The 26,225-nt window shown below is 45.3% G+C and overlaps 3 protein-coding genes across 6 annotated transcripts; 1 reads left to right on the forward strand and 2 right to left on the reverse strand.

Annotated features, from left to right (window-relative positions):
• Nucleotides 1–78: 78 nt before the first annotated feature.
• On the reverse strand, nt 79–2,887 carry LOC127593999 (pro-opiomelanocortin-like). Its single transcript, XM_052055830.1, has 3 exons — nt 2,773–2,887; nt 717–838; nt 79–646 (listed from the first exon to the last, which is right to left on the reverse strand). Exons 2-3 carry the CDS (start codon nt 828–830, stop codon nt 188–190), a joined length of 573 nt encoding a protein of 190 aa, XP_051911790.1. The 5' UTR covers nt 831–838; nt 2,773–2,887; the 3' UTR covers nt 79–187.
• A 2,082-nt stretch (nt 2,888–4,969) lies between these two features.
• On the reverse strand, nt 4,970–15,660 carry ftcd (formimidoyltransferase cyclodeaminase). The gene is made up of 15 exons (XM_052055060.1): nt 15,412–15,660; nt 13,338–13,449; nt 12,080–12,263; nt 11,430–11,558; nt 11,253–11,341; nt 10,609–10,788; nt 10,357–10,494; nt 9,308–9,439; nt 9,176–9,237; nt 7,166–7,292; nt 6,930–7,091; nt 6,797–6,840; nt 6,580–6,718; nt 6,394–6,489; nt 4,970–5,167 (listed from the first exon to the last, which is right to left on the reverse strand). Exons 2-15 carry the CDS (start codon nt 13,392–13,394, stop codon nt 5,084–5,086), a joined length of 1,623 nt encoding a protein of 540 aa, XP_051911020.1. The 5' UTR covers nt 13,395–13,449; nt 15,412–15,660; the 3' UTR covers nt 4,970–5,083.
• On the forward strand, nt 14,653–25,645 carry LOC127593223 (sentrin-specific protease 7-like). 4 transcript variants are annotated; one of them, XM_052054524.1, is made up of 22 exons: nt 14,653–14,793; nt 15,353–15,437; nt 15,522–15,583; nt 15,664–15,837; nt 16,003–16,094; nt 16,165–16,304; nt 16,412–16,613; nt 16,690–16,880; nt 18,176–18,209; nt 18,291–18,491; nt 20,678–20,901; nt 21,000–21,064; nt 21,815–21,931; nt 22,013–22,132; nt 22,210–22,302; nt 22,414–22,481; nt 22,591–22,631; nt 23,223–23,266; nt 23,345–23,413; nt 23,729–23,879; nt 25,131–25,253; nt 25,405–25,645. In XM_052054524.1, the coding sequence occupies exons 1-22, from the start codon at nt 14,783–14,785 to the stop codon at nt 25,489–25,491; spliced, it is 2,394 nt and encodes a 797-aa protein (XP_051910484.1). In that variant the 5' UTR covers nt 14,653–14,782; the 3' UTR covers nt 25,492–25,645. The 4 variants fall into 4 exon arrangements, with proteins under 4 accessions (XP_051910484.1, XP_051910494.1, XP_051910502.1 ...); XM_052054534.1 differs by having other exon boundaries at nt 16,180–16,304; XM_052054542.1 differs by having other exon boundaries at nt 15,522–15,565.
• Nucleotides 25,646–26,225: the final 580 nt, after the last annotated feature.

Raw genomic sequence — 26,225 nt, forward strand, 5'->3', positions numbered from 1 at the left:
TTGCGCGCGAGACCCCCTCAGTCATGTTTGAGGGCGAAATGGCAGTTGCGTGAGACTCAAAGGAGCAGGCTAGAAGTCTTTTGTTTGCAAGAACTTTTATGTTTCCATGTCATCAGTATTTACAGTCAAAACACACTTGGCGGTCAGCCTCTCAACTCTTGGCCGACCGCTGGCGTAAAACCTATCGCTACTCGTGCATCTGTCCGTCTTTGTTGATGACGTTCTTGAGCAGCGTGACCAGCGGTCTCTGCTCGGTCTCGTCCCAGCTCTTCATGAAGCCGCCGTAGCGTTTGCTGGCGGGCGGGCTGCTCCAGCGAAAGTGCTTCATCTTGTAGGAGCCGTCTTTCTTCCGGACGCCGTCCTCCTCCATCAGCTCTTTCTCTGCGCCCACCGGGAGCTCATTGTTTAAATCGCGCCTTATCTCCCCGGGGAAAACCTCACTCGACTCTTCTTCCACACCGTTGGACATGTAGACTTTAATGGGACGGCGTTTTCGGCCGACGGGTTTCCCCCAGCGGAAATGCTCCATGGAGTAAGAGCGCTTGGCGGGTGCGGAGGAGTCGGAGTCGGGCGCGGGGGAAGGCCGGAGTGGCGCCGAGTTGGGGTACAGGTCACCGAGGTCGGCGTGACAGAGCTGCAGACACTCCTGATGTGAGGTGACGTAAACACCGATAAGTGAGATCATCGACGGACAGGCGACGGTCCGGTGTTTTTACCATCATGCTTTGTGAATCCAGCTCCTGACAAGCCGCGTGTTCCCAACACTGACTGGCAGCTCCTCCGGCCACGCCCACAAGCACCGCGCTCACCAACAGCCATGTAGGACACATCCTGCTGCCTATCAGGTACACACGGATGCAAACGCTTGAACAAAAAGGACTGTGTTAAAAGTAGAAGTTTCGACTCCTGTCAAAACAAAGCGTCTTGAATGAGGAAAAACGAGGCTTGAATCTTGTTCAAAAAAACAAACATTCATGACCTAAATACATTTTTTTGGTCACACTTTCTTTGATCATACCGCTCCGGTTGGTACGCCTTGACCGCTTGGGAGCAGCATCATACAGGCAATACATTCCGAGACAGAGGAAACGTCACAACTCTTGAGGACTAGTATTAGTTGTTCTCTGCAGATGATGAAGAATATGCACCTTTTGATGTTTTTTTTTTTTTTTTGTCTGTCTCCGTGTATGTGTTGATTAAACGGGTTCTAACTCTGCCGAATAGGTGCTACATGTTATTCGTTAGCCCTGCTCTGGTGTTTTACCATGATGTTTTAATATTAGCATTCAGCTAGCAGACTAAAGACTGGGGTATGTGGTCGCTTTTAAAAATGGGAAATTCTCTTTGTTTGATGTTTATCGGTTTGACAACACCTTGAAGCATCTTTCTGGAAGAATTGTCCACTTTCTGCCAAAGTGCAGTTTGTTGTGAAGTCCATACAATGGCCGCGTTTCTCAAATTTTTGTGTAAGTCGGGTCATTTACATCACAGGACACCACTGGTATTCTTTACACCGTGCTCGTGCACAAATTCACCTTTTCAGATCTTTTTTTAAAATTTTTACTAGAAAACAGCGATATGCAGAAAAACTCACGCCGTGCGCCGGCCAACGCAACAAAAGTTTAGAAATACAGTTGAGTTTGTTAGTCTTAGTAGTCATAGAGCACTTTAAAAAAAACACTGCTGTATACAAAGTATACAAAATAATTCCTACAACAACGAACAATAAAACAATAAATTAATAACAAAGACAGTGGGAGGGACAAAAACAGTCAAAATAAAGATCAAGTCTCACAAAGAATTAAAATGTATTTTAAGACGAGTTGGACAGCGAGGGGGGGGGGGGATTGCCCAATGTTCAGCGGGAGTTTCTTTCCGAAGAGAGGGAGCGGCAACGGAAAAGTCTCCATCCCCTCAGAGCCTCCGCTAAGTACTCGGTACCTCAAATAGTGTCTGGTATACATTATACAATAGACCTGAGGTGGCATTTTGGTGTCAAGGAGCTACATTGAAGTCGATTGTGAAGTTCCACGTAGACAAAAGTAGTGCTTTGTCACCATGCATCGTCTGCACCCCAGTTCTGAGCTCCAGTGTGGAGTATCCAAATAGCCGTCAAGTACATTTGACTCTTAAGTTGTCCGTTACAAATGTGTGGTTGCGTTTATGTACCCTGGAATGGACTGGTGACCAGTCCAGGATTTCTTGTTGGTTCTGGTGCTTTGCTTGACGATATTAAAGTAAGCGGGCTCTGATACAAGTCACTGATGCCCCCCCCCACCCACCCACATGCAGGCACTCAGTTACAACCAACGTGACTATGAATGGTCGCCGGTCTCCACGTGTGCTGTGATTGACTGGCGACCAGTCCAGGGTGTACCGTGCCTCTCCTTCATAGTGAGCTGGGATTGGTTCCAGCTCACCCACATCCATTAAGAGGTAGGGAAAGGGGGCGGGGGGATGGATGTTCTCGTTAGTGCCATGTTGTGGTTTTCGGTTTATTTTGAGCATTTCATCTGTCGAAAGAGTCGAGCATAAAAGTGGCCAGCAAATTTGTACTGAAACCTTTGCATCAGCAAGTAAATTTTTTTTTCCTCTAGCACATTGCGTCGTCATAATAATAATGATAATCATCTAAAAATAACATGTATGTAATATAATAATATGTTGGGCCTGGGGCAAAAATAAATTGACACGCAAAGCCATCTCCCTGATTTAATTTTTTTTTTTTTTTGGAGCAGATTTATGAATGAAAGAAGGAAAAACAAGTCTTACCTCTCGTCGGTCTTTGCCTTGTGCTCTGATGAGTGCTGGTTTCTTGTGTCCTCTTGGATCAGTCCACTTTTTATATTGTCAGCCAAGAGGCGTACACAGACATGCGCACACGCAAACACACACGCACACACACACACACACACGCACGTCGCACTAATGACGTTCATAATTTCCCGTTTTTCTCTGATGAATATTTGCTAAATAATTGACCCTGTGACAAAAGCATCACTTAATAGGCGTCAATTCATCACGGAAGCCACGCACGCTGATGGAAAAAAAAAAAAAGACCGTTTGCTGCTGCGCGGCAAATGTCAACCGTTGGATTCCGTAGATTAACACCAGGTCGGTATGTCGTCACTGGGATTTGAACCTGCAAACCCCAGGTGTACGGTTACACGTCTGCACACCTGCTGCCCCGCCGTCCTTTTGTCTGCAGGCTCAGCATCGCTCAATAAGATTCTCCGTGCCTTTCCAGGCTTTACTACTTGGCTTCTGAGATTTGAAAATTGGCTTTCAATCGTTTTTCTTTTTTTTTTTTCCAACCTTTATATCCTGGCGGTGCTGCTAAAATGTTCCGCACCCAGCAGAGTGAAATGCTGACTCGTTCCCGGTTTGTACAGATTGTTCCTTTTTTTTAAAACTTATTTGCTGCCAAAGATGTTTTTTTTCCCATTCAATACCAGGTCGGCTTTTCAGGACTGGTATTTTTATTTTATTTGTATTTTTTTCACATGGTAGGGTAAAGAAATGTCTAAAAGTGGCTGGCACTGAATGAATTAAGTTATATTTCCCACTTAAGTTATAACCCCGATCGAATTTCTATCATTTTGATTGCAAGAGGTGACCCAATGGAGAAAAAAAAGAGAGAAAAAAAAAATCAGGAAAACTGAAATGGTGAATAGCGGTTTTAACGACGGAGGACTGCATACTTGTAGTTCTCAGTTTTAGCATGTTTTCAGCAATCTGCAACGATGTATTGTTTTGAGACGCAAATCTCTGAAATCACTTCAGGTGGGTCTTTAAATATGATCGGTGGTGTGAACTCCTCGCGGTTTACAGGCTTACATTCTTCAGAAGGAAACTATTCTGTGAGGATCCAAGTGCTGAATACAGCCAAACTTGTATCAACTCCAATACTTCCCACTGTATGGTTAACCACGTCACTTACATCAGCCATGTCCAAAGTCCGGCCCGGGGGCCAAATCCGGCCCGCGGTGGAATTTCATCCGGCCCTCGGCCCCCGTCATCAAATCAGTGCCGTCTGGCCCGCAGGTTGGGCGCAATGGAACACGTGTTGCATTGACTGAGGTCTCGTAGACTGGTGAGTGATGTTTCATAGAGCACTGCTTCCCTCTAGTGGCTAAATGAGTAATAGCATTTAGACACTAGAGGGCATCACTCACGAGTTAACAAGACATCACTGCGTGTTTATGTTGACTGATATGTCATATTTCAAATTCCTGTTTCAAATGAACCAAAAGAAATTCTTAAGATTGTTGAAATTAAAATAAAAATGGAAATGTGAAACAGACTGGCTTACTAAAATTTGTTGAACAATATTGTTGTTCAATGTAAAGAATGTCAGCCAAGGTCGGCCCCCCGACATTTTACCACATAAAATCTGGCCCCCTTGGCAAAAAGTTTGGACACCCCTGACTTACATCATGTACTCCCAAAACGAACTAAATAAATAAAAACGGAGGAAAACCCGGTACATCATAAGAGCAACATTATTTGAAGATTAAAATTAAACTAGCTAGCGGAAAGCTGCTAGCTACTACCCGCTAATGCTAGCAGCAGGCGCCTGATCATAGAATGTGGGTGTAATTAATTACGGGGATTTTTAGCATTCTTAATTCATGTTTGAAGATGATTTCAGAATGTGCTTGTGTTGATTGATGGTGGCAACAGTTTGTGATGGCAATATAAACCTAAACTGGGCTCTAACTAGCCAACTTTTCACCCCGGACGTAACCTCATAAACATTCTCGTGACCAAATAACAAACACCGAACCTGAACTATAACATGCGTGTGGACCATTTAGAGCATTTTCTCCTCCTTTCCAAGATCATACATCCATTTCTTGTAAAATACCTTTGCCTCTAATGGAACACGCGCGGCGCCATTAGCCGTTCTTGTGGCCTTGAACGTCCCCGACAAACAGACGCATGTCAAGTAATGGCTCTTAAGATGAACTGACCCAAAGCAAAGACTTTTTAATGACTCATGGTCAAACATTTCTGCCATCATCCGGCATCACAATGTTGAATTTGCTCAGGACAATTTTTCAAAGGACCCAGGCGAGCGGGCTCATGTCCGCTTGTCTGCATCTTCAAGAATGGCGGAGGCGCAATTTTGCGCCTCCTGTAATAATGCCGACACTCTGGACTGAGTCTGCAAAACAGAACGGACATCAGGTCACTGTGAGATCAACTTAATCGACAATGTAAATAGTCTGTTAAAAAAAAAAACGTTGAGTGAACTCAAAATTTCAAGTCAACAAACTTCAAGGAAATTTAAGGATGGGAAATTCAACAAAATATTTTCAGTTTTGATAATGTAAGAATTGTCTTGCCCGCATTTCACAACAAAGACATTTTCAAACTAAATTAAAAAAAACATGTTGTGGGGTTCCACAACGTGTTTTTTTTAAATGTGTATATATACTGTATATAGTATATTTTTATGTATATACAGTATTGTATTGTATTTTTTATGTATATACAGTATATACTGTATATATATATATACATATATATATATATAAAATTTTATTTTTTTTACAGTCGTTTATGCCAAGGTACTTGCAGGTGGCAGAAGAGTAATTGAGTACCATTGAATTGAACTCATGACAAATAAGTGATGCTTTGGGAGATCCAGCACTGATTCTGAATCTCTCCTCATTTTTTCCCTTTCTCTACAATACAACACAATACAATACATGCTGATTTCTATAGCGCTTTCACAACAGCGGCAGCTGTAACAAAGCGCTTTACAAAACAGTTAACATCAAGTAAAATAATAAACACAACACATAACAGAAAACACGGACAGTCATGCAGTTCTAACCACTTTTCCATCACACGCTTTGTTGTTTGAAGCAGTTTGAGATGAAAGAGGAGAGAATCAAAGTGTCCTTTAAGCAGCGGATCAGAGACGTCCTGCTCAAAATGTGCACACGTCGGCTACAAGCTAAGTTTCAAAGTCAACAAGAAGCTGTAGCATCCATTGACGAAAAAAGAGATTGGTTCACTTCTCCTGACCCATGGAAATCCACTTCAATTCCAAGCGGCGACTCACGGTTCCAAATACTCATCGGCGCTCTTCGCCAACGCTCTCTAGCACATCAGGCTTTCGTAATAATACTATTATAACAATAATATATGTCAAATAGTAATATGTGAGAGACAGCAACAGGCGGATTATTTTTTTTTTCCTGAAACATCAAAGCCATAAATTACAATGCGTGGTAAAATCCGTAGTGTGGGAACTTTTTTGTTGACAAACTTAAAAACCAACGTCATAGAAAGATCCGTCCGTCTTCTGTCCCCCGAAAGTATGTATGGCACCGTGGTGTTAAGGTTGTTGGAGACTCACCCAAACGGCACGCAGAAACCTACCTCCATCTTGAAACTGTCATCAGTGATGTCTTGAAGATTGATGATGACATTGTAGTAGGCCCCGAAAACTGCCGTCTCCAACGCTTTGACTGCAACCTGGTAGCCACACAGACAACGCTCGGGTGCTTCCAGCTCAAACATCTCATGATAACACGAGACCCATTTCCCCCGCTGACAATTCCCCACCTGAATATCCGATTTGCAGCTGACGTTCCCGTACAAGACGAGTTCCTTAAGCGATGGCCACAGGGTGCCCACCCTCTCAGCCAGAGCCAACGGCACGCTCACTGCTTGCTTCAGGCCCTCCTGCAAGGCCACCTCACGCCTGTCACGACACGACGCATCATCCAAATGAAATGTTTCTGTGCCCGCTGCAAGACCAACATGGTCTCTGAAGTTTTACCTTTTTACTTCCTCCTGAGAATTTTTGGGCATCTTCAGCGCTGCCTAGAATCAAAACGGAGCGGATTTGAAGCCCAAAACCGGAGATGTTCCGGAAGCTCACTAGATTGTAAAAATAATAGAAAAAGGAGGACCATGTAGGCATTGAAGGCAGACGAGTCACTGTCCACCATACGCAGCAGCTCGTTCATGGCGTCATGAAACGGAGGAATCAGTCTCCTCATCACGCCGTCCACCGCCTCAAACTGCCTCTTGCCATATGTCATCTGGCCCACCATGGCGCCCAGTGCCGCTCCCTGCCCAACAAAAGTTGTCGCCGCGATGAAAAGGTTTGGCGTGGGGCGCAATGTTTCGTCTCCTGCCGAGTTACCAGAGCGGCCACGGCGGCAGAGACGGAGCCCCCGCCGGGGGCGGCCGTCCGAGCGCCGACGCTGCGAACAAACTGCTGCAAGGAAAGAGATGCCAGCCGGTCGTTGTCCTCTGACCTCACCATGTACCTGTAACGACGTACAAAATACTTTTTTGCTCCTCTTAGGACCTGGCGTCCACATGGTGTGGACATGACGTCTTTGGTTTTCAAGACTATAATGTTAAATTTTGGACTATAAGGGCCTGGTGTCCACTTACGAGGACGTTGCATCAAGTAAAAAGATAATTCTTGGTTTTTACATTCATCAGGTCCCAATTAGCCTAAATATTCATTCATTCATTCATCTTCCTAACCGCTTGATCCTCACTAGGGTCGCGGGGGGTGCTGGAGCCTATCCCAGCTGTCTCCGGGCAGTAGGCGGGGGACACCCTGAATCGGTTGCCAGCCAATCGCAGGGCACACAGAAACGAACAACCATTCACGCTCACAGTCGCCCCCTAGGGACAATTTAGAGTGTTCAATCAGCCTGCCACGCATATTTTTGGAATGTGGGAGGAAACCGGAGCACCCGGAGAAAACCCACGCAGGCCCGGGGAGAACATGCAAACTCCACACAGGGAGGCCGGAGCTGGAATCGAACCCGGTACCTCTGCACTGTGAAGCCCACGTGCTAACCACTGCGCTACCGGGCCGCCCTAGCCTAAATATCAAAGAGAAAATAAAAATAAAATAAAAATAAAAATGCATGCCTTGCAAGAGTTCGGGTTTAAAGATGCCGAAAAGTGAATTCAGAGGTTTGTTTCTAAAAACATTACACATGTTTGATGATAATTGCTGAGAAACGACGCAAAGAATTTTGATTCAGTGCTCTTTTCTCACCATTTTCCTGATTTGTGTGTTTATTTACTTATTTTTAGGTGTGGCTAAAACTAAAAACTGTGCCTAATGATGCACTTACGAGTCCACCATTACCCCTTTAACGCCAAAACAAACTTGGTGTTCATTGGTCACCAGTGCTGTGCTTAACAATTTCTTCCGCGGAACGTGTTTGGTTTCCCACCTGCAAAGAACCAAGTCGGAGCGACGTCATTACATCATCGTAAAGCGTCCAAATGTCACCGCTTATGTCGACGGTTACCCAAGAGCGCCTGCGCTATTAATAAGAATAACGCGCTATTGGCATCTGCTGGACAACTTAGCATAGCATAACTTAGCATTTCTACATACATTCTTGCTGCTGGAGGCTGTAAATTTCCCCAGTGTGGGACGAATAAAGGATATCTTATCTTATAGCGTCGAGTATACTTGTATGTAGTATATAACGGTCGAGTCTGTCCCCCACAAATAACTAGGTCCGGCTCAAGCACCAGTTTTTAAGCATCAGAGCTAGAGCTAATTTCGGTAGTGGGAAAAGAAAGAACTAGTGCTAACTCGGGCACTGGCCCGGAACTGGCGCTAGCACGAGTGGAGTGGAAAAGGGCCACGTGAGAAACTTCAGCACCTTTGCGTCAGTGGTTGTCCGGCACAATTACGATGGGCAGTTAGCTAGCTAGCTATGCCCACACCCAGAAAATGCATCTTCCTTTCACATAGTCCACTGACGTGGCTGCTTTAGAGCGCCTCATTGTCAGTTGCAAGTGCGCCTCACATGTCGTAGAGAAGGCGTAATCGCAGCTGGGGGGGAAAAAAAAAATTAGCCGTTGCACTGGCATGGCTGTTTTAGAGTGCCTTGTTGTTGCGACGACCCGGTCGAATATAAATCAACCGCCTGAGGCTTCGTAAGCAAAGCGATGGGAAACTTTTGTTCTGATAGCATGAAAGCCTGAGCCTTGAAAGTATTTTGTGTGCAGGGATTTTTTTTTCATTGATCTCGCTCCGTCGACCTGCGATGGGCCAAGAGCTGTTTGGTCAAAGTTTTTTTTTTTTTAAAGTAAAGGAGTTGAGTCAAAACAAGAGTCCCATAGTTTCACACACATCACACGCCAGACACTGAGAGGAGTCGAAACTCACTCAATTATTCGCTCCTTTGCTTTGAACGGACCCAGAGAGTCCAGACCCAGCTTGCTGATCACCTGATCACAAAGGGAAGCTTTAAGAGGTTAGAACCCGATGGAGCCCTGTGACGGAACTCGCTTTCCTCACCAGGCGCACTTTATGCTCCTCTTCCACGATGAAGAGCTCTTCCCGAGCGATGTAGTAGTCCGCAGCATCCAAAAGAGCTTTGAGAGGAATCAAACCGACAATCTGAGAGCCGACGACGGGCAGCTTCAGATCCTGGTGGGCGGGGGGGTGGGGGGGGGGTTCCTCTTTTTACACGGTAAAGTTCACAACGGGCAGAGTAGTCTTCATATCTCTCTACTCGAGCTATTGGACGCACAATTGCATCGTGTGCATGAACGGGGCTTGTTAATTTACAGCTTTTAAGGACTTTTTTGAACTTATCGTGAACTGAGTTTTTGTTGATTTAGTTTTACAGTCTTTAGGTTTTAGTTTTTTTTCCATGTTGTGTCTTGTGTTCCACCTTCCTGTCTTATCTTAACTTTTAATTTCTACCTGTTCTTGTCAGTCCAGTCCCTGGTGTGTGCCAATCGGCTCCCTCAACCACTCGTGTCGTGTCCAGGTGGTCCTCACTTATCTTGTATTTCGTTACTTTCTTCCTGTCAGCCTGTCTGTTCATTGTTTTGTTTTTTTATTCTGTACGCTGCCGTCAGCGGCCACCTAGCGTGGTCACGTCATGCTAACTGTCGTGTTGTTTTGATTTCCTTCTGTTTATTTTGATTTCCGAGGGTCGCTAAGCTTTTTGAAGCGGATAGCTTCTTCTGGGAGGGATGGGGGAGGGTCTGCCACGCCCCCTTCATGACATTGTTCTAATGCGGTCAAGGTCGTATATGAATTCAAGATGTAATCCGTGGCGACTGCTCGCACCTCCCCCCAAACCGCACTGAGGGCGCCTTCATCGGACACGTGCGGGTGGATGTGGACTTCTAAAAATGTCAAAGCAATGAGGCCGGTGCCTCGGTCAAGGTGGCCCGCTCCTAGCGCCCCTCTCCTGGTGTACGCGTGTCGGGCGTCCCGCTGGTAGCTTAAGAAAGCGGTACGGGCGAAGCTCCCTCAATTTTATACGCAGAAACGATTGTGAGGACCAAAAGAGTCTTGTACGTGTGTCGTTGTTGGTACGCGTAACCTCTGACCTCCGCATCCTTGCAGATCTCCTCATAGACACGGTGGAGGGGCGTGAGCTCAAAATCCAGGATGTTGGTGGACACCTGAGCGAGATTGGCCTCATCCAAGTACCAGCCGATGGCTTGAACCTTTTTCAGTAACCCCGGCTGGGAAGTAGCCAAACACACACATCTAGTCACGGAGAGCTTATGGAAAATGACGTTTGACATGCTCATTGTCACTCAGGGAGCACGATCAAGTGAAATATTCCCAACGTGCACCTTGTCTTTTCCTCGGCCCTGCTCCCTTATGTCCAATGCGATGCGATGCGCCTGCTCCTTGGTGCTGATCACGTTGACATTGTAGGCAACGAGGAACTTACGAGCGCCCGTAACCGTGGCGCCCCATGATGCCACAAAGGAGGCGGGGCCAAAATCGGGAGCCCACTCCTTCTGTTTCAGCTGGACAGCGAAAAACATGGAAAAAAAAAACATTTTGAGGTGAAACGCCACGGAAGGAAGGAAATGTCAATTGCAAGAATCTGCAAATCATTGACAGCGGGCACTGTGGACAGATGCCACAAGATGGCAGCAGAGCCCTTAAATTGGGAAAGGAGCATAAAGCATCAACGCCATGCATCTAGCATGAACCAAATAAACCCATGGTCCTTTTTTTTGTTCAGTTTAGCTATTCAGCACAAATTATCCACCTTCACATCAGGCTCATTAATAGCGTTGACTAGCATACCAACCGAACTAACATGCTGTCCCAAGCTGATAGCATATCACGCAAAGAAAAATCCGCACTTGTGAATATTTCCCGTGTACGCCTGACGATCTCTGACGAAAGTGGTTGTAAATCACAATTCAACATGAGCCACAATGTCGCGCATGGCAGGCGTTCTTGATTGCTTTCGAGGTCTGACCTTGTCTGCTAAAGCTTCATACTCGCCGGCTCTCACAGACGGAAGACTCCTCCGTGCCTCGCTTCTTGCTGCTTCGCCGTATAGAAACACTGAGGAAACAAAAGCTCGTTTTTTTTTTTAAAGTTTCAGAATTTACGTTGACTTTTTCTGTTTTCAAAACAACGCCACATCCCCCACCTGGCACATGCAGCATATCCGCCAGTTTCCGTCCGAAGATGTTAGCGCAGCGGACACAGTCCTCCATACTGACGTTCTGGACAGGAATGAAAGGACAGACGTCCAGCGCTCCCATACGAGGGTGCTCACCTGCACGTACGGAATCCCCAGCGATCACTTTCTAACAATTATTTTACTGTAACTCGTTGCTCTCCAATATCAATCCAAATTCCGTCTCTCCCCCGTGCAGTTCACAATAAAGCCACGAGATGACGATGACCGCAATTCTATCTTTGGCCACCAGGCGACGCAGGAATCGTGCTAAGGTAAGCCATTTTAAACTAAAAAAGAAAAATGCCGCATGTTAGAAACCAATCAGCAGCTCGTGCTTGAACTACGGTATTTCCTTCTGGACTGCCTAACAGACAAGGCCCCGGCACTCCTATTTGAGGCACTCTGAAAAACTGAACGGCACATTTGAACAAAGTTCGGAGTTTTCGAGCACCAAAACTTTGGAAGAACCTGCTTGAGGAGATGGACAATTGGGGACCTCGAAAATCACTTCTGAAAACTCAATTTTGTACAGCAGACTGTTCTTGACGTGATGTTATCTCTTCCCCCCCCCCCCCCCCCCCCTCCACTGCGTGTTTAAAGGTGCTATTCGGACTGACCTGAGTGGCGACTCATGTCAATGATGTTGAATGCCTGACGGGCGGCATTCAGCGCTCCTTCCACCACAGCTTCAGGAGAGCCCACAAACGTGTAGACGGTCCGGTTGGTGGAGGCTCCGGGGTCGACATCCAGCAGGGTACATCCAGGTGTGCTGCTAATGGCCGCCGAGATGGCATCAATCACCTGAAAGTTGACAAAAACGGTGACAAAATCCATCCATTTTCGGTGTGGTTCAAATCTGAGGTTTTCAAACTTGTTGGGATCCATGGACCCCTTCCAGGGGAGAACTGCTTTTAAGGACAACCTAACTTTCCAGTGCACCCCTGAATGCCATTTAGATTTAAAGAGTAGTCTATTTTCTAGAAAGTAAGTTGTAATGTTCTGATGAATTCCCTTTTTTAATTTTTGAGACAGAGAGCCAATTGTCCATCCATCCATTATCTGAACCGCTTTGTCCTTAGGAGGCTCGCGGGCGTCCTGGAACCCATCCCAGCTGTCTTCAGGCAGTATGGGGGTTGGGGGGGGCACCCTGAACTGTTTGCCAAGGCACACATAAAACGATCAACCATTCACGCTCAAAACTCGCATCATAGTGTCATAATGTCAACCGATGTAACAGTCAATAAAAAATGGTTACATTGTGTCATCAAAAATAAATACATAAATACGGATATAGGATCCAGTTGCCAAGCTGTTTCAATACTTGCATACTGCATACTTGTATATTTGTATTTTTTTTTTCTTCCCCATAATACTTTAAACATGTATCATTTTATATGTACCTGTACCTAAAAAAGTGAAGCAGGGAGAGTCTCTGTTTTTGAATGACACGAGTGCGCTCCACACACTCTCCTTTGTTTCTAACCCACTTCCTCTCTTTTTTTGTCGTTGTAGCTTGTAGCTATACCACAGGGAGATTCTTCCGCTTCTTCCTTGAAAATCGCCGTTGTTTGTTCTTCAAGAAAAAAAAAAATACGCTAATACATGTGCCAACTCAAAACATTGTTTCACAAATGTGGTAATATTTTACTTTTCCATTGCAGTGAATATGTGTGCAAGGGTGCTGGTACAGGTTTCGCCAACTTTTTTTTTCTTCTTTCAATTGCCGTGTGCCTCGGTGTGCGGCGGGCCTAACACATATGACATGAGCATGTTTACAGATTTAAAGATCACTAAGATGAAATTGGCGAACCCTTTGTGGAAAGAAAGAAGCAGTTGGGACATCAGACAATTCTACAACAACTCCAAAGAACTGACCTCTTGATTTTTGCCCTCAGAGAAGTTGGGGACGCATTCAACCAGCTCGGATGCCATAATGTCTCTTTACGCTGACCTCCGTCAAGAACTGGATGGATACATCTGTCCGCTCCTGAAACACGCACGCACTCAGCTGAATCATTAACAGTAGGTCATCGCAAATGTTGAGTACACAGCAGACAGCGGCCCTGCAACCAGACAGTGCTAAATGTTCAATCAATTGGTAGGATTTCCGGTCAAAGTTCATTCGGCGCTTCACAATAAGTAACTCCAACTTGATAAACATTGTTTCATGTGCAAGTCAGTGATTGGAAAAAAAAAAAAAGTAAAACTACGGAATGTTATCCTCCATAGAAATGAGAGGACAACAAAACCTTTTTAAGCCTCTGTGTGTGAAAGGTGATTATAACTGTCGAATGTGTATGTGACAGAGCAGTCACTTTCACTTATAAGAAATTCGATTCGTTTATGAACCACGAACCATCATACAGGAGATGTGGGCTTTTCTGCTCATGTTCTGCTCAGAGGCGGAAAACATTCACGAGTTTTACATTTGGCACCGTCAAGACACTGGAAAGAAGGTGAAGGGAGAGGAGAGGATTTACGCACATTCACGAAGGATTTAGTCTTCATTGAATCGAATGTGCAACTTTTTGAAGTGTTGGGAGGAAGGCGCAATCCCCAGAGAGAAAACTCACAGGAGCACCGGGATGCAAATGCCACACAACAAGGCCAGAGTCAGATGTGTCAATACGCCTATATTTCAGCTGAAGTTGCTCGCGGGGGTTTCATTGCATTCCAAACGATCTTCCTGGCTGAAATCTTGGTTGGTCTACCTGACGATGGCTTGGTATCAACAGAACCACTAAATGTTCACTTCTTTGTCAGAGTTATAGCATCACCATTTACCATTTACAAATCCACCAATCGCCTTTCTTCAAATCTTGAGATAGCTTTTGATATATTATTTCCTGATTTCCTTTTCTGGCAGTTTTTTTGCTTTCTCCATGGCTCAGTATCCAGTAAAGTCGGTGCAGCCCTGGATGAAATCTTAGAAATTCGTCGGCCGTTTATATTTTTTCAGTTTTTTATGATAATGGAGTATCATATCCTACTGTATTAAGGTGCCTCGGTAATGGTTCCTATAACAGTGTTGAACCAAAGACGGCAAAATATATGACAAATGAAATTTATCATAAAAAAAGTGTGCCAACGTTGGTTAAACTGGACCAATTAAATTATATGATGGTTGTTATTCCGCTTTTCTTGTCTTTTTGTGTAAGTGGTGGTTGGTACCAACCAGCATAGTTCAACGTCAGTGGCGTAATGAAGCAACGTAGATTACGTAATTACGTCTTTGCGTAATGTGCAGCTGAATTTGTGGACGACGAAAAAATGCTTCCTAGCGTGTTTTGGAAATTAGTCGTAACGTTTCACGAGCCGCAATGACAAAAGTGTTAGTATGTCGTTCGGATTTACTGTTTTGAGAACGTAGAAACTGAACAGCTCACTCGGCTGTGTCGGAGTAACTAAGCAAGTGGCTAACCGGCCGGCTAAGCAGCTTTGGTAGCTATAGCTAGCGAGCGAGTTTGGGGTTAACAGTAGCTCGTATAAAAGTTCACCGCCAAAGCCGTCCAGTTCCTCGCTGCAACACGTTTATGGACAAACTGTTTTTTTTTTTTATTTTGGGGGAAATACGCGCAGACATTCGGCTGCGCCTGCAGCCAAAATTTTGGCGGATTCTAACGAAGACTGCTGATACATTTAACTTGGTATACTTATTATTTGTGTGGTAGGCACTGACTAACCAAACCCACCGGGTAGTTCTACGTTTTGCAGGGATGTTTTGGTGTTTCATTATTTTGTCTAACGTTAAGCCCACGCGTAGCAAGGTTCGGACGCGAAACTGTCCAACAAAATAGTGACAAAGAGAAAGAGCGTGTGTGTGTGTGTCTGTATGTTTGTATATATATTTTGTTTTGTTTAAATTTTGTCACACAATGACGTTTCTTTAGAATCCCCAAGAAGACGTCGAACGCAGCATCGGACTCCACCCACCAACGGTTACACTCACCGCAAAGCACCGCGCTTCACTTGCAGGTGATCTTTTATTAATGCGCTTCGTCGCCAGAGAGTTTGAATCGGAAGCGTTGCGTTCTTGTTTTTAATTTTGTGTTTGATCAGAAATCGGGACGTGGGTGGAGTCATGGCAGCCTCCATCGTCAGAGGTCAGGAGAACGCTTTCTGTACATATCACAATACAGTAACTGATAATCGGGCGAGGGTCACTTGATGAGCGGCTTTTTTTTTTTGGTGTCTGTGACAGCGCGCATGGTAAACTGAGCTTTAAAGAAATTGTCCAAAAGCTGTTGGGACTGGAAAGTCCGCCCACAGAAGTATCAACGACCACTCAGGCGGCAGCAGGGGACAGTAGCAGCCAATCACGGCCGTCAACGAAAGCTCCTCGTCCTCCGAGTTCTTCAGTTAATTTATTATACAGGTGAGCTTGCTAGCAGTAGTAAGAGTTGATCTTGCATGCGTTCGCGATTCACAAATTCATCTATTTATCTATGTACTGTATATTAACCGGATCACGACCAATTACGTGTGTAATTTGAGGTACCGCCTTACCACAATAATAATTCATTTTCAATTTGTCCAACAGATGGCGCCCAAAGCGCGCCTCAGACAATTATCAACGGCCCGTCTTGGACGTGGACCGTCTTCCTCCACAGAGGAGTGATTACAAAAGCAAAAGTAGACTTTTCTGGTTTCGCAATAATCCAATGTTAAGTTTGCACGTCTCAATGCAAACGTTTGCCTACAGGTTTCGGTTCACCAGGTAAACGCGTGTCCGTGGAAGCCTATGACTCCCTGACTGAGACGAGAGGACGCCTGCACGATGGGAGGTTGAGTTCCTCCTTGCCAGGATACAAAACAGTCTTGACAGCTGATATTATGCACGAGGTGACATACAAGTCTCATGTGATATAGTCAGTCAGGTTGTTGTACAAATAAACATGTGTTCTAAGATGCTTCCTGAATGATCTGCTCGTCTTTCATCCTCTTCTCAGTCCACTTCGGCTACAAATGAAGCGTCTTCTTCACTGGAGACATCGCCTGATGCCCATCGAATTTTCAACAGGAAGTTCAATAGGAGCAAATCAAATGAGGAGCCAGGGGAGAAAGAGAGAAATATTTGGATGGCCTTCAGACAGCAGAAGAAGAAAACGAGCCGAGTGTCTCGCAGCAGGAAACACACTCGATCGGAACCCAGTGAGTTGCGCGCAAACTCTTGCCAGCACCTTCCTTGCCGCAACCATCTCGCGTCTCAACGCTTCCGTTCTTCCAGTTGTTTTGTCCAGCGAGGACGATGAGCCCGACGAAGGTGACGAGAGAAAACGGATTGAACAAACTCCTCTTTGGAATCAAATACCTCATCAGACACCAAGAGGAGACCCCAAGCTGCCGTCCTTCCTGGAGTTGGAGTTTTTGTCTCTCCACGTCGGGATGATTCACACTCGCGCCAACGGGAAGATGATGGTGAGATGTAAAGCCACTTCATAGTGTGTGACCAAGTGACACATTTCCTGTTGTGTTGTGAGTGGTGGCCGGTGGACGTTTTTTTTTTCGAGAGATTCACACGAAACATCGCGGAAAATTGCCATTTTTTAAACATTTCAGACATGTATACAATTTTTTTAAAAAATGCTTGAAACGGGAGCGTCAAGTGACGTCTTGTTTATATTCCCGCGGAAGCACAACCGCGCTCAGTTAGCACGAGAGTAAGCTCGCAACCAATGTCAGCAGCCTCACTTTCAAAGATGGTGAGGTACCATAAGACTTGAAATCAACAATAATAATAAAAATACATTTTATTTATAAGCGCCTTTCAAGACACCCAAGGACACTTTACAATAACAAAATAACTCGTAACTCCAGTGAGTGAACATGCTCGACTCGACCGGAAGTTCCAATTTTTTTTAATTTTACTGACTCCACAAAGCGGCCCGGTCGTCCAGTGGTTAGCACGTCGGCTTCACAGTGCAGAGGTACCGGGTTCGATTCCAGCTCCGGCCTCCCTGTGTGGAGTTTGCATGTTCTCCCCAGGCCTGCGTGGGTTTTCTCCGGGTGCTCCGGTTTCCTCCCACATTCCAAAAAACATCCATGGCAGGCTGATTGAACACTCTAAATTGTCCCTAGGTGTGAGTGTGGGTGCGAATGGTTGTTCGTCTCTGTGTGCCCTGCGATTGGCTGGCAACCGATTCAGGGTGTCCCCCGCCTACTGCCCGGAGATAGCTGGGATAGGCTCCAGCACCCCCCGCGACCCTAGTGGGGATCAAGCGGTACGGAAGATGAATGAATGAATGAATGAATGACTCCACAAAGTGCTTGCGTGCATAGATGCCGAGCGGCGGCCATGTCATTTAATATTACAGCCCCAACTTGGAAACTATCTATCGCCTTGAAGAGGAGCTACCGTCAAAACTTTTATCAAGCGTCGATGGGTAAAGAAACATGCGCCCCCCAGACCGGAAGTGCCTCACTCATCCGACGACACACGAACACAGCAAAAACCTCCATTTTAGTCAGAATTGGCTACAAGCTATTTATCCCGCTCGACTTGAAACAGATCTACATCCAATTTGACATTTTCAATTTACAATCACTATTTGTTTATTTCAAACCGAAATGCCTTGAACGAAAGTAATGTGCGCCCTAGCGCCCTCTTATGGACCAGCCGCCCACTACTTGCTTGTCTACCTCTGATATTAGACAAGTATGTCCTGTTGACAAAGTGCAAGGTTCTAACGAGACATTGGTATCTTTGTGTCCAGATTACATCAAGCGGCATCGTTCTGCCGCTTAAAGGTACCAAACACTTCCTCGCAATCGTTGCGCCCGCGAGTCGGAATGTCTGATGTGTCATGTCGGCGTTTCTCCGTCCGACAGGAGAAGATAAAGGCGAGGTCACCGTGGTCGCATCGCAAGTGCGAGGCTACGGCTTATGGGACGGCGGTGTCGCTTTGGATGGGACTCTGCTGGCTGATCCGGCGGGGGCCGCTCCATCGTTGCTTTTCCTCTGGGTGAGCGACGCTCAGGCCAACGTACTGCACAGGGAGATGACCTTTATGCAGAAAAGCAGTGGCTCAGGTAAAATCGCCGGGAGTTCCGTTGTGACCCACACCGCCCCCTCCCATGTTGATTGTTTGTTTGTTTATTGAACATAAAACATAAACAGTAATAATTTGACAGAAAATAAGGTAGATAGAAAAGGAAAAAGAAAGAAATCAGTCTTCATTCAACACAGTGTGGAAATATGGGGAAATGCCTGCAAAACAAACACACTCCCTATTCTCAAACTACAAAAAAAAGCAATTCGAATTATTAATAGATCAAAATATACGGAACCCACAAATCCACTATTTATCAAATTAAATACGATGAAATTTTATGACCTGGTTGACTTTAAAATTGCCCAATTAATGTACAAAGCACACAATAACCTGCTCTGCCAAAACATTCAGAAGTTTTTTGAAATTCGAGAAAGCAACTATGAATTAAGAGGTACCAACCAACTTATTCAAAAAACTCAAAACAAGAACAAACATCAAGCAAAGAAGTGTATCTAGCAAAGGTGTTAATCTGTGGAATAATCTCGAAACGGACCTAAAAATTAGTAAATCGCTTGCTGAGTTCAAAAACAAATTCAAAAAAATTGTACAAACAACCTACACCAATCAGAGTTAAAATGATAAATTCTAAATGTTAAATATAATGATAAATCAGAACTAAGTTGATAAATAGAGAAATGTATTATGAATACAAGAGAAAATTGACACAAGAGTGCCAGGGTGAGGATGTATATAATCCCGATACAAACCAAAAGTTGTGAAAATATCACGGTTAAGAGCCTTAATGGAGACTTCTTCTTACTTTTTCTTTTCTGATTGATATAAAAATGATTTAGTAGATATAAACACATAACGGGGTAGGACTAGATCCGTTTTTTGACTTCATCCTACTCCCTTGAACATAATAACTGTGTTGAATGAAGACTGATTTCTTTCTTTTTACTTTTTTATCTAGCTTATTTTCTGTCAAATTATTACTGCATATGTTTTATGTTCAATAAACAAACAAACCAAACCACAGTTATTATGTTCAAGGGAGTAGGATGAAGTCAAAAACTGATCTAGTCCTACCCCGTTATGTGTTTATATCTACTAAATCATTTTTATATCAATCAGAAAAGAAAAAGTAAGAAGAAGTCTCCATTAAGGCTCATACTTGACCCTTAACCGTGATATTTTCACAACTTTTGGTTTGTATCGGGATTATATACATCCTCATTTTAATCCATCCTCATTTATATACATCCTCAATTTAATGTTTAGAATTGATCATTTTAACTCTGATTGATGTAGGTTGTTTGTACTATTTTTTTTTGGAATTTGTTTTTGAACTCGGCAAGGAATTTACTCGTTTTTAGGTCCGTTTCGATGGGTCACATTGTTGTGGAATAAGGCGTGAAATTATTGGATTGGATAAGGTTTATTGTCAAATGCACTGTATGCGTAACATATCATTATATCATATAACATTCATCTTTGTCTGTCTTTAATCACAAGAACCTGGCATTTTTTTCCAACAGTGCTGCATCGACATTTTTATATCGACTGTACGTCCAAATATTATCGGGTCCTAATTGTTCAGATTTGGTGGAGTCATTCAAGTCTGTCTTACGTTATCGACTCGAGTGTATTTCTGGAGCACTTGAAAACAACCACCGCTGAATACAAAGCGCTGGACACGCAGCAAAAATCATTCATACAACAACAATCAATCAATCAATGAAATTACAAAGACGGCAGAAAGCACAAAAATAGCTAAAATAACAACTCGGGTCAAAAGCCAAAGAATAAAAATTCACGAGAGTCGAAGACAAGTTTTTAAGATGGGCAGTGAGGGGACTTGCCGAACGTTCAGCGGGAGGACGTTCCAAAGAGAGCGAGCGGCAATGGAAAAGGCTTCATCCTTTCCGAGCCTCCGCTTAGTTCTTGGTCCCTCTAATAGTGTCTGGTCCGAAGACCCGAGGCACCGGTTTGGTTTCTTGAAATCTTGAAAAGAACTCCCAAAACGTAAAGGGGAGCCAGTGAAGGGATTCACATTCCACGGTCACGTGTTGAAGAGCAAAGCGCACTCAGCCGCGGTTGCCAACCGCCAACCAGATCAAGGAGAAAATGTGTCTGAGTGTTTTTTTTTCCTCGGCCTCAAAAACGTCGTTCCGCGGCCCACGTGAAGTCATAATAACCGACCGCTCGTTCTCGGGACCGCAGGGCCGCCGTGCTCCATCCTTCTATTGGTGATGACGGAGCAGCTTCCCGAAGCCCAGGCCGCACTGCTGGCATCCATGTTTGAGATGACGGAATTCAAGGACGGCCGCTCTTCCTCGGCGGGGGGGCCGAGCTCCCCCCTGAGCTGGACCGACGGCCTGCTACTCATCCACAGCTGTCCCGCCCCGCTGGATGAGCACCTCCTTCGTCTGCTGGGTCAGTCATCGGTAAGACCGACCGTTTTTGTCTCTCGTGTCCCCGCGAACGGCTTGCGTAGGGGGGGGGGGCGTTCCAGCTCTCACGCGCGATTGCGTTTGTCTCCCAGGAGATAGCCGATCCGCTGAGACGAAGCTGCAGGAATCGGGCATCTGCTGTGCAGCTGGCGAGCAGGTCAAAGACGACCTCGTGCTTATATTGACCCGGGTCTGCTGTTAATGGAGGTGTCAAACCTATCGCAGGGGTCGTGGGGGGGGGGTTGGACCCGTAAAGTCGTTGCAGAACAGTAAGTTGTAGTATTTTGCTTTTTTTTTTTCTTTTGAATCCAAAGCAATGCGAGAACGTGAGGAAAAACTTTGATGTCATATCCATCCATCCGTTCTCTAATCCGCTTCCCCTCACAAGGGTCGCCGGCATGCCGCAGCCTATCCCAGCTGTCCTCGGGCGCTAGGGCGGAGTACACCCCCCCCCCCCCAACTGCTTGCCAGCCAATCGCAGTAATGTCGTGTCATTCCACAAAACATGACCCCTCAGATTTCTCCAGAAAGACATGCAAAAAAATTTTTTAAAAATGTACCGCACACATGCGCGTTAAAATCCGGCCGCAGCCATTGAAGTTTGCGCAACTTGAAAGTCAATATTTGGAACCGATCATTCACACTTATCGTATAAATTATCGTCTGTAACTTGCGCTAAAATTCCAAGAACAAATTCTTTGTCTGTTTTATCGTTTTGTTTTCTTCCCGTTTACTTGGCTTTCTCGCCCAAGCGGCCTTACAGACGTTTGTATCGTAAATTTTTTTCCACTTTCAAATTCATCCGTCGGGACAGATAGAGCTCCGGGCTGTAAGTTTGATACCTCTTCCTTTACAGCCAATCTGTGAAGCGTTTTTTTATGACCGCGTGACATGATTTGACGGACAGGTTGATTCAGTACCCGGCGGCGCCCTCTAAAGGCCGGATCACAGTGACGAAGGAGGACTTGGCTTGTCTGGAAAGTGGGCAGTTCCTGAACGATGTCATCATCGACTTTTACCTCAAGTGAGTCGACGGGGGGGAAAACGTCAACCCTTGGAAAAAGAGGAGCATCGCTCACCTTCCCTCACTGGCGTCTTCACCCAGATTCCTCCTGGTGGAGGGCGGGGGCCGCGCCGTGGCTGAGCGCAGTCACATCTTCAGCAGCTTCTTTTTCAAACACCTGAGCCGACGGCGAAGCTACACCGAGGGCGCCGCTCTCGTCCCGTAAGGAAAAGGAAAAGGAAAAGCTTCATGTCATGTTGGATAAGGAAATGAGGGGGGGGGGGTTCCTCTCTTCTCAGAGATCAGTACGTGCGGCACCAGAGGGTGAAGACGTGGACTCGCCATGTTGACATATTCACTAAAGATTTTCTCTTTGTGCCGATCAATGAGGAGTAAGTCAAGTTAGCAAGTAGTCCTGAAATGTTTTTTTTTTTCCTACCCCCCCTTAAAAAAAAAAATGTTTTTAATTTTTTGCTCGCGCCTGACCCCGCTGTTTCTTGCAGAGCTCACTGGTACTTGGCCGTCATTTGTTTCCCGGGTCAGGATGGCAACCATTATGAGCAGCGTACAAGTAAGCGCATTGACAAGCTAGATTTCAATCCAATGGTCGAGTCTTGGGCGGCCGCTTGCAAGACGCTCCGACATCCACTTGCAATTTTGACGCAGTCTCTTGTTTTTAGGTGGATCCAAGCTCCTCAGTATGAGATCAGAGCAGCCGCCGGTAAGTTATTGCAGACGTGCTGATGAGCCAAGGTTGGAAGGATTCGTGTTCCCTCGCAAAGACGCGTCGAGCGGTTAGCGCCTCGACCTCACAGTGCAGAGGTCGTGGGTTCGATCCCAGATCCGGCCTTTCTGTGTGGACTTTGCACGTTCTCCCTGTGCCTGCGTGGGTTCTCTCCGGGTACTCCGGTTTCTTCCCACATTCCAAAAACATGCACGGCGGGCTGATTGAACACTCTAAACTAATTGTCCCCCCCCCACCCCACCTACTGCCCGAAGACGGTTGGGATAGGCTCCAGCACGCCCCGCAACCCTTGTGAGCAGATTAGAAAATGGATGGATGGAGATCAACTTTGTTTGCGAGCGAACACAGAGTTGTTGTTTTTTTTTCTTCCATGTCACCTTAGGGGCTGTTTTATAAAATAATTAGTTTCAATTGCAAGTCAATTATTCTGTCTGACGATGATCAACTAAATTGACATTTTTAACATGTTGAATAGTAAAGAAGTCCAATCGTTACATCCCTGCATGTTGCTATTTCAGTTATCGTATGACTAAAGATTGAAATGGGGTGTTTTTTTTTTTCTCTCAGGCATGCACGGAGCAAGGCTGCACGAGGGACGTCACGTTGACGAAGTGAGCGTTGTGCCCAACTGCTGATTAGCTCCATGCGACATCATTTATTTTTGACCCCCATTTCATGTTGGCCCGCAGGCCGTGCATCCTCGTCATGGACTCTCTGAAAGTGCAGCAGCATGAACATGCTTGCAAGCTTCTACGAGAGTGAGCGTTTATACATTCACCTCCCAAGAGTGTGTGCACCCGGAAAGTATCGAAAAGTGCTCAGAGTGCTTCACTCTTTGCACATTCGGTTATCTCATAGGCTTGCTCTCATAATTCCAAGTCCACTTATAATTTTTTGTAAATTTTATTAATAAACCTGCAAATAATTCAACACAACGCAAAAAAAAAAAAATTTTTAAAAGTGAAGTGCTTTGAACATGTTCCCGTGGGCACATTCCCGCAAGCCGCTAAGCAGGCTTTAGCGGCGATAGCTTTGCAAGAGTCACCTCTGGGTCCTAACAATGGCGTGTGCAGCTACCTGCAGGTGGAGTGGGAAGAACGTAAGGGACGACATCGCGTCTTCTCCTCGGACGGCATGCACAGCTACAGCTGCAGCGTCCCGCAGCAGGACAACAGCAGTGACTGCGGGTTGTACCTGCTGCAGTACGTCGAGAGCTTCTTCCAGGTGATGATGACCATATGACACAACTCCACTTTGTGACCTTGACATTAGTTTGTTTGTTTTTTTTTCTTCCCAATCTCCATTGAAATGTGCAATAATACGGTGTACCGCAGACGTGACAAAAGTACTCCAACTCGATACTTCGGTAGATGTACGGACTGGTAAAAATTAGTACTGATCCAACTTACCGAATGAAGTAAAAGTAAAATACAACAGAAAGGTACAAAAGCAAAAAGTCCAAATGAATGTTGTCTGTCAATAACATAACATACTTCATCCATCCATTTTCTGAACCGCTTAATCCTCACTAGGGTCGCGGGGGGGTGCTGGAGCCTATCCCAGCCGTCTTCGGGCAGTAGGCGGGGGACACCCTGAATCGGTTGCCAGCCAATCGCAGGGCACACAGAAACAAACAACTATTCGCACTCACACTCACACCTAGGGACAATTTAGATTTAGCATGTTTTTGGAATGTGGGAGGAAACCGGAGCACCCGGAGAAAAGCCACGCAGAAAACCCCGGGGAGAACATGCAAACTCCACACAGGGAGGCCGGAGCTGGAATCGAACCCAGTACCTCTGCACTGTGAAGCCCACGTGCTAACCACTGGATTTCCGGGCCAACATAACATACTCTTTTTTGATATTTGGCTCAATGGGGAGAAAAACAATAGTTTCTCTCTTATATTAGCCATTCTCGCTAGCTAGCAGTGCTAGCTAGCATTGGCTCGCCCTTGTCTGCTAATTAAATACTGTAACATACTAATGTAGGGAGCAGAGTAGCAAAAAATAAGCACATTCATTATTGATAACTGAAAAAAATGCATCTTTTAGTTGTCCCCCCCCCCCCCCTCCCCTTGGATTAGAGTCTAATCATTAGACCAACTCTCATATGCGCAAAACTCCGATTTTTGTTTTGTTTTGTGTTTTGGCTGCGTTCTAGACACAACACATTGGTTTCCTTCGACGCTTCCTGATCCTCCATGTTGTTTTCGTTCCTACTTTTTCCGCCTGATATTGCAAACAATCACTCAAGTGAAAGTTGAAAAAAAAGAGAAAGTATCTGAACATGTCGGCGACTCGGAATTAGGGATATTTTTTTTTCAAAAGTAAGGAGTAAAAGTGAAGTTGCGTTTGTCCTGCTGGCCAAACTTTGAACTGCAGCTGCAGTTTTTCTTCTTTTTTTTTTTCCTGTCAGAAACATGAACACAAGACTGTGTCACACATTGATCAATTGCCGTCTTGTGCTTCCCAGAACCCCGTGGTCCACTTTGACCCCCCTCTACATTTGGCCCGCTGGTTTCCACGACAACAGGTGCGACAGAAACGCGAGGAGATCCGGCGCTTGGTTATGAGGCTTCACAAGAGTCAGTCGCAGGTTGAAACGATTTGAAGATCGTACTGTTATTTTTCTTTGCTGTATGTTTAGAAATATTGTTTATGGAAACGCAATAAAACACGATTCATCGATTATTTTCAAGCGCTCCGTGATTCCGTTGATTGATTGATTTTCTTTTGTGGAACTGCAGTGCGTTTGGTCTTGGTACGTTGGATGGGGTGAAAGGTCAGGTACGAGAGCGAGCCTGGAGACGATCAGTCAGCTTACAGCTCATTAGCAGGATCACACAGCAGTAGGTCGACTTCTGTTTGTTTGTTAGGTTTTTTTTGGGGGGGGGGGTCTTTCAACGAGAACATTTTCAGTTCAACTTTTCATTTTGCTGCGCTGCGACGCAATCTTTCAAAACACATCTCGGTACTTCAGTGAGTTTTAACCGTTACTGCCTCTGTTCAACATGATGTCTGATGTCAATGAATTCCATTTCCCCCCCCAACCCCAGTCCGGTCCTCTTTGGTCCTGGGCCTCACTGCTTCCTACTCATTCCATCGTAGCCTGGGCTAATCTGCTCAATGGGAGGGGAAGATTAACGGATTTGAATCCCAGACTCCAAAAATAATCTTTGTCCTTAAGATACTGATCCTGATCGGCTGCGTCCATTCGACTTCAAACTAAAACAAGCGTCGCGGGGGTGACGTTGAGTATTTTGTGCTGTGATCTTGAGACAAATGTTCTACCACACTCGACTTTGTCCCCCGGTGTCTGTTAAGCTCATTATCCAATAAAAGATGTCCGCTCTTGTTGACGAAGGGGTGGCGGAGGTGTTACGGGAAGCTGTAATCACGTTCGTGTTCCCACTTTGAGTTGAATCTGGTGCTCATTTGACAGGAAGGGAATAGTGGGAAAATCAGAATGACTTCACGATGAACTGCAATCTAATAAGACCCCAGGTCCCGCTGGAAAAAAAAAAAAAAAGCTCAAACCATGAGTCTGAATTTTGCATGTTCTGATTTA

The sequence above is a fragment of the Hippocampus zosterae genome, chromosome 2, assembly GCF_025434085.1.
Source record: "Hippocampus zosterae strain Florida chromosome 2, ASM2543408v3, whole genome shotgun sequence".
Lineage (NCBI taxonomy): Eukaryota > Metazoa > Chordata > Actinopteri > Syngnathiformes > Syngnathidae > Hippocampus > Hippocampus zosterae.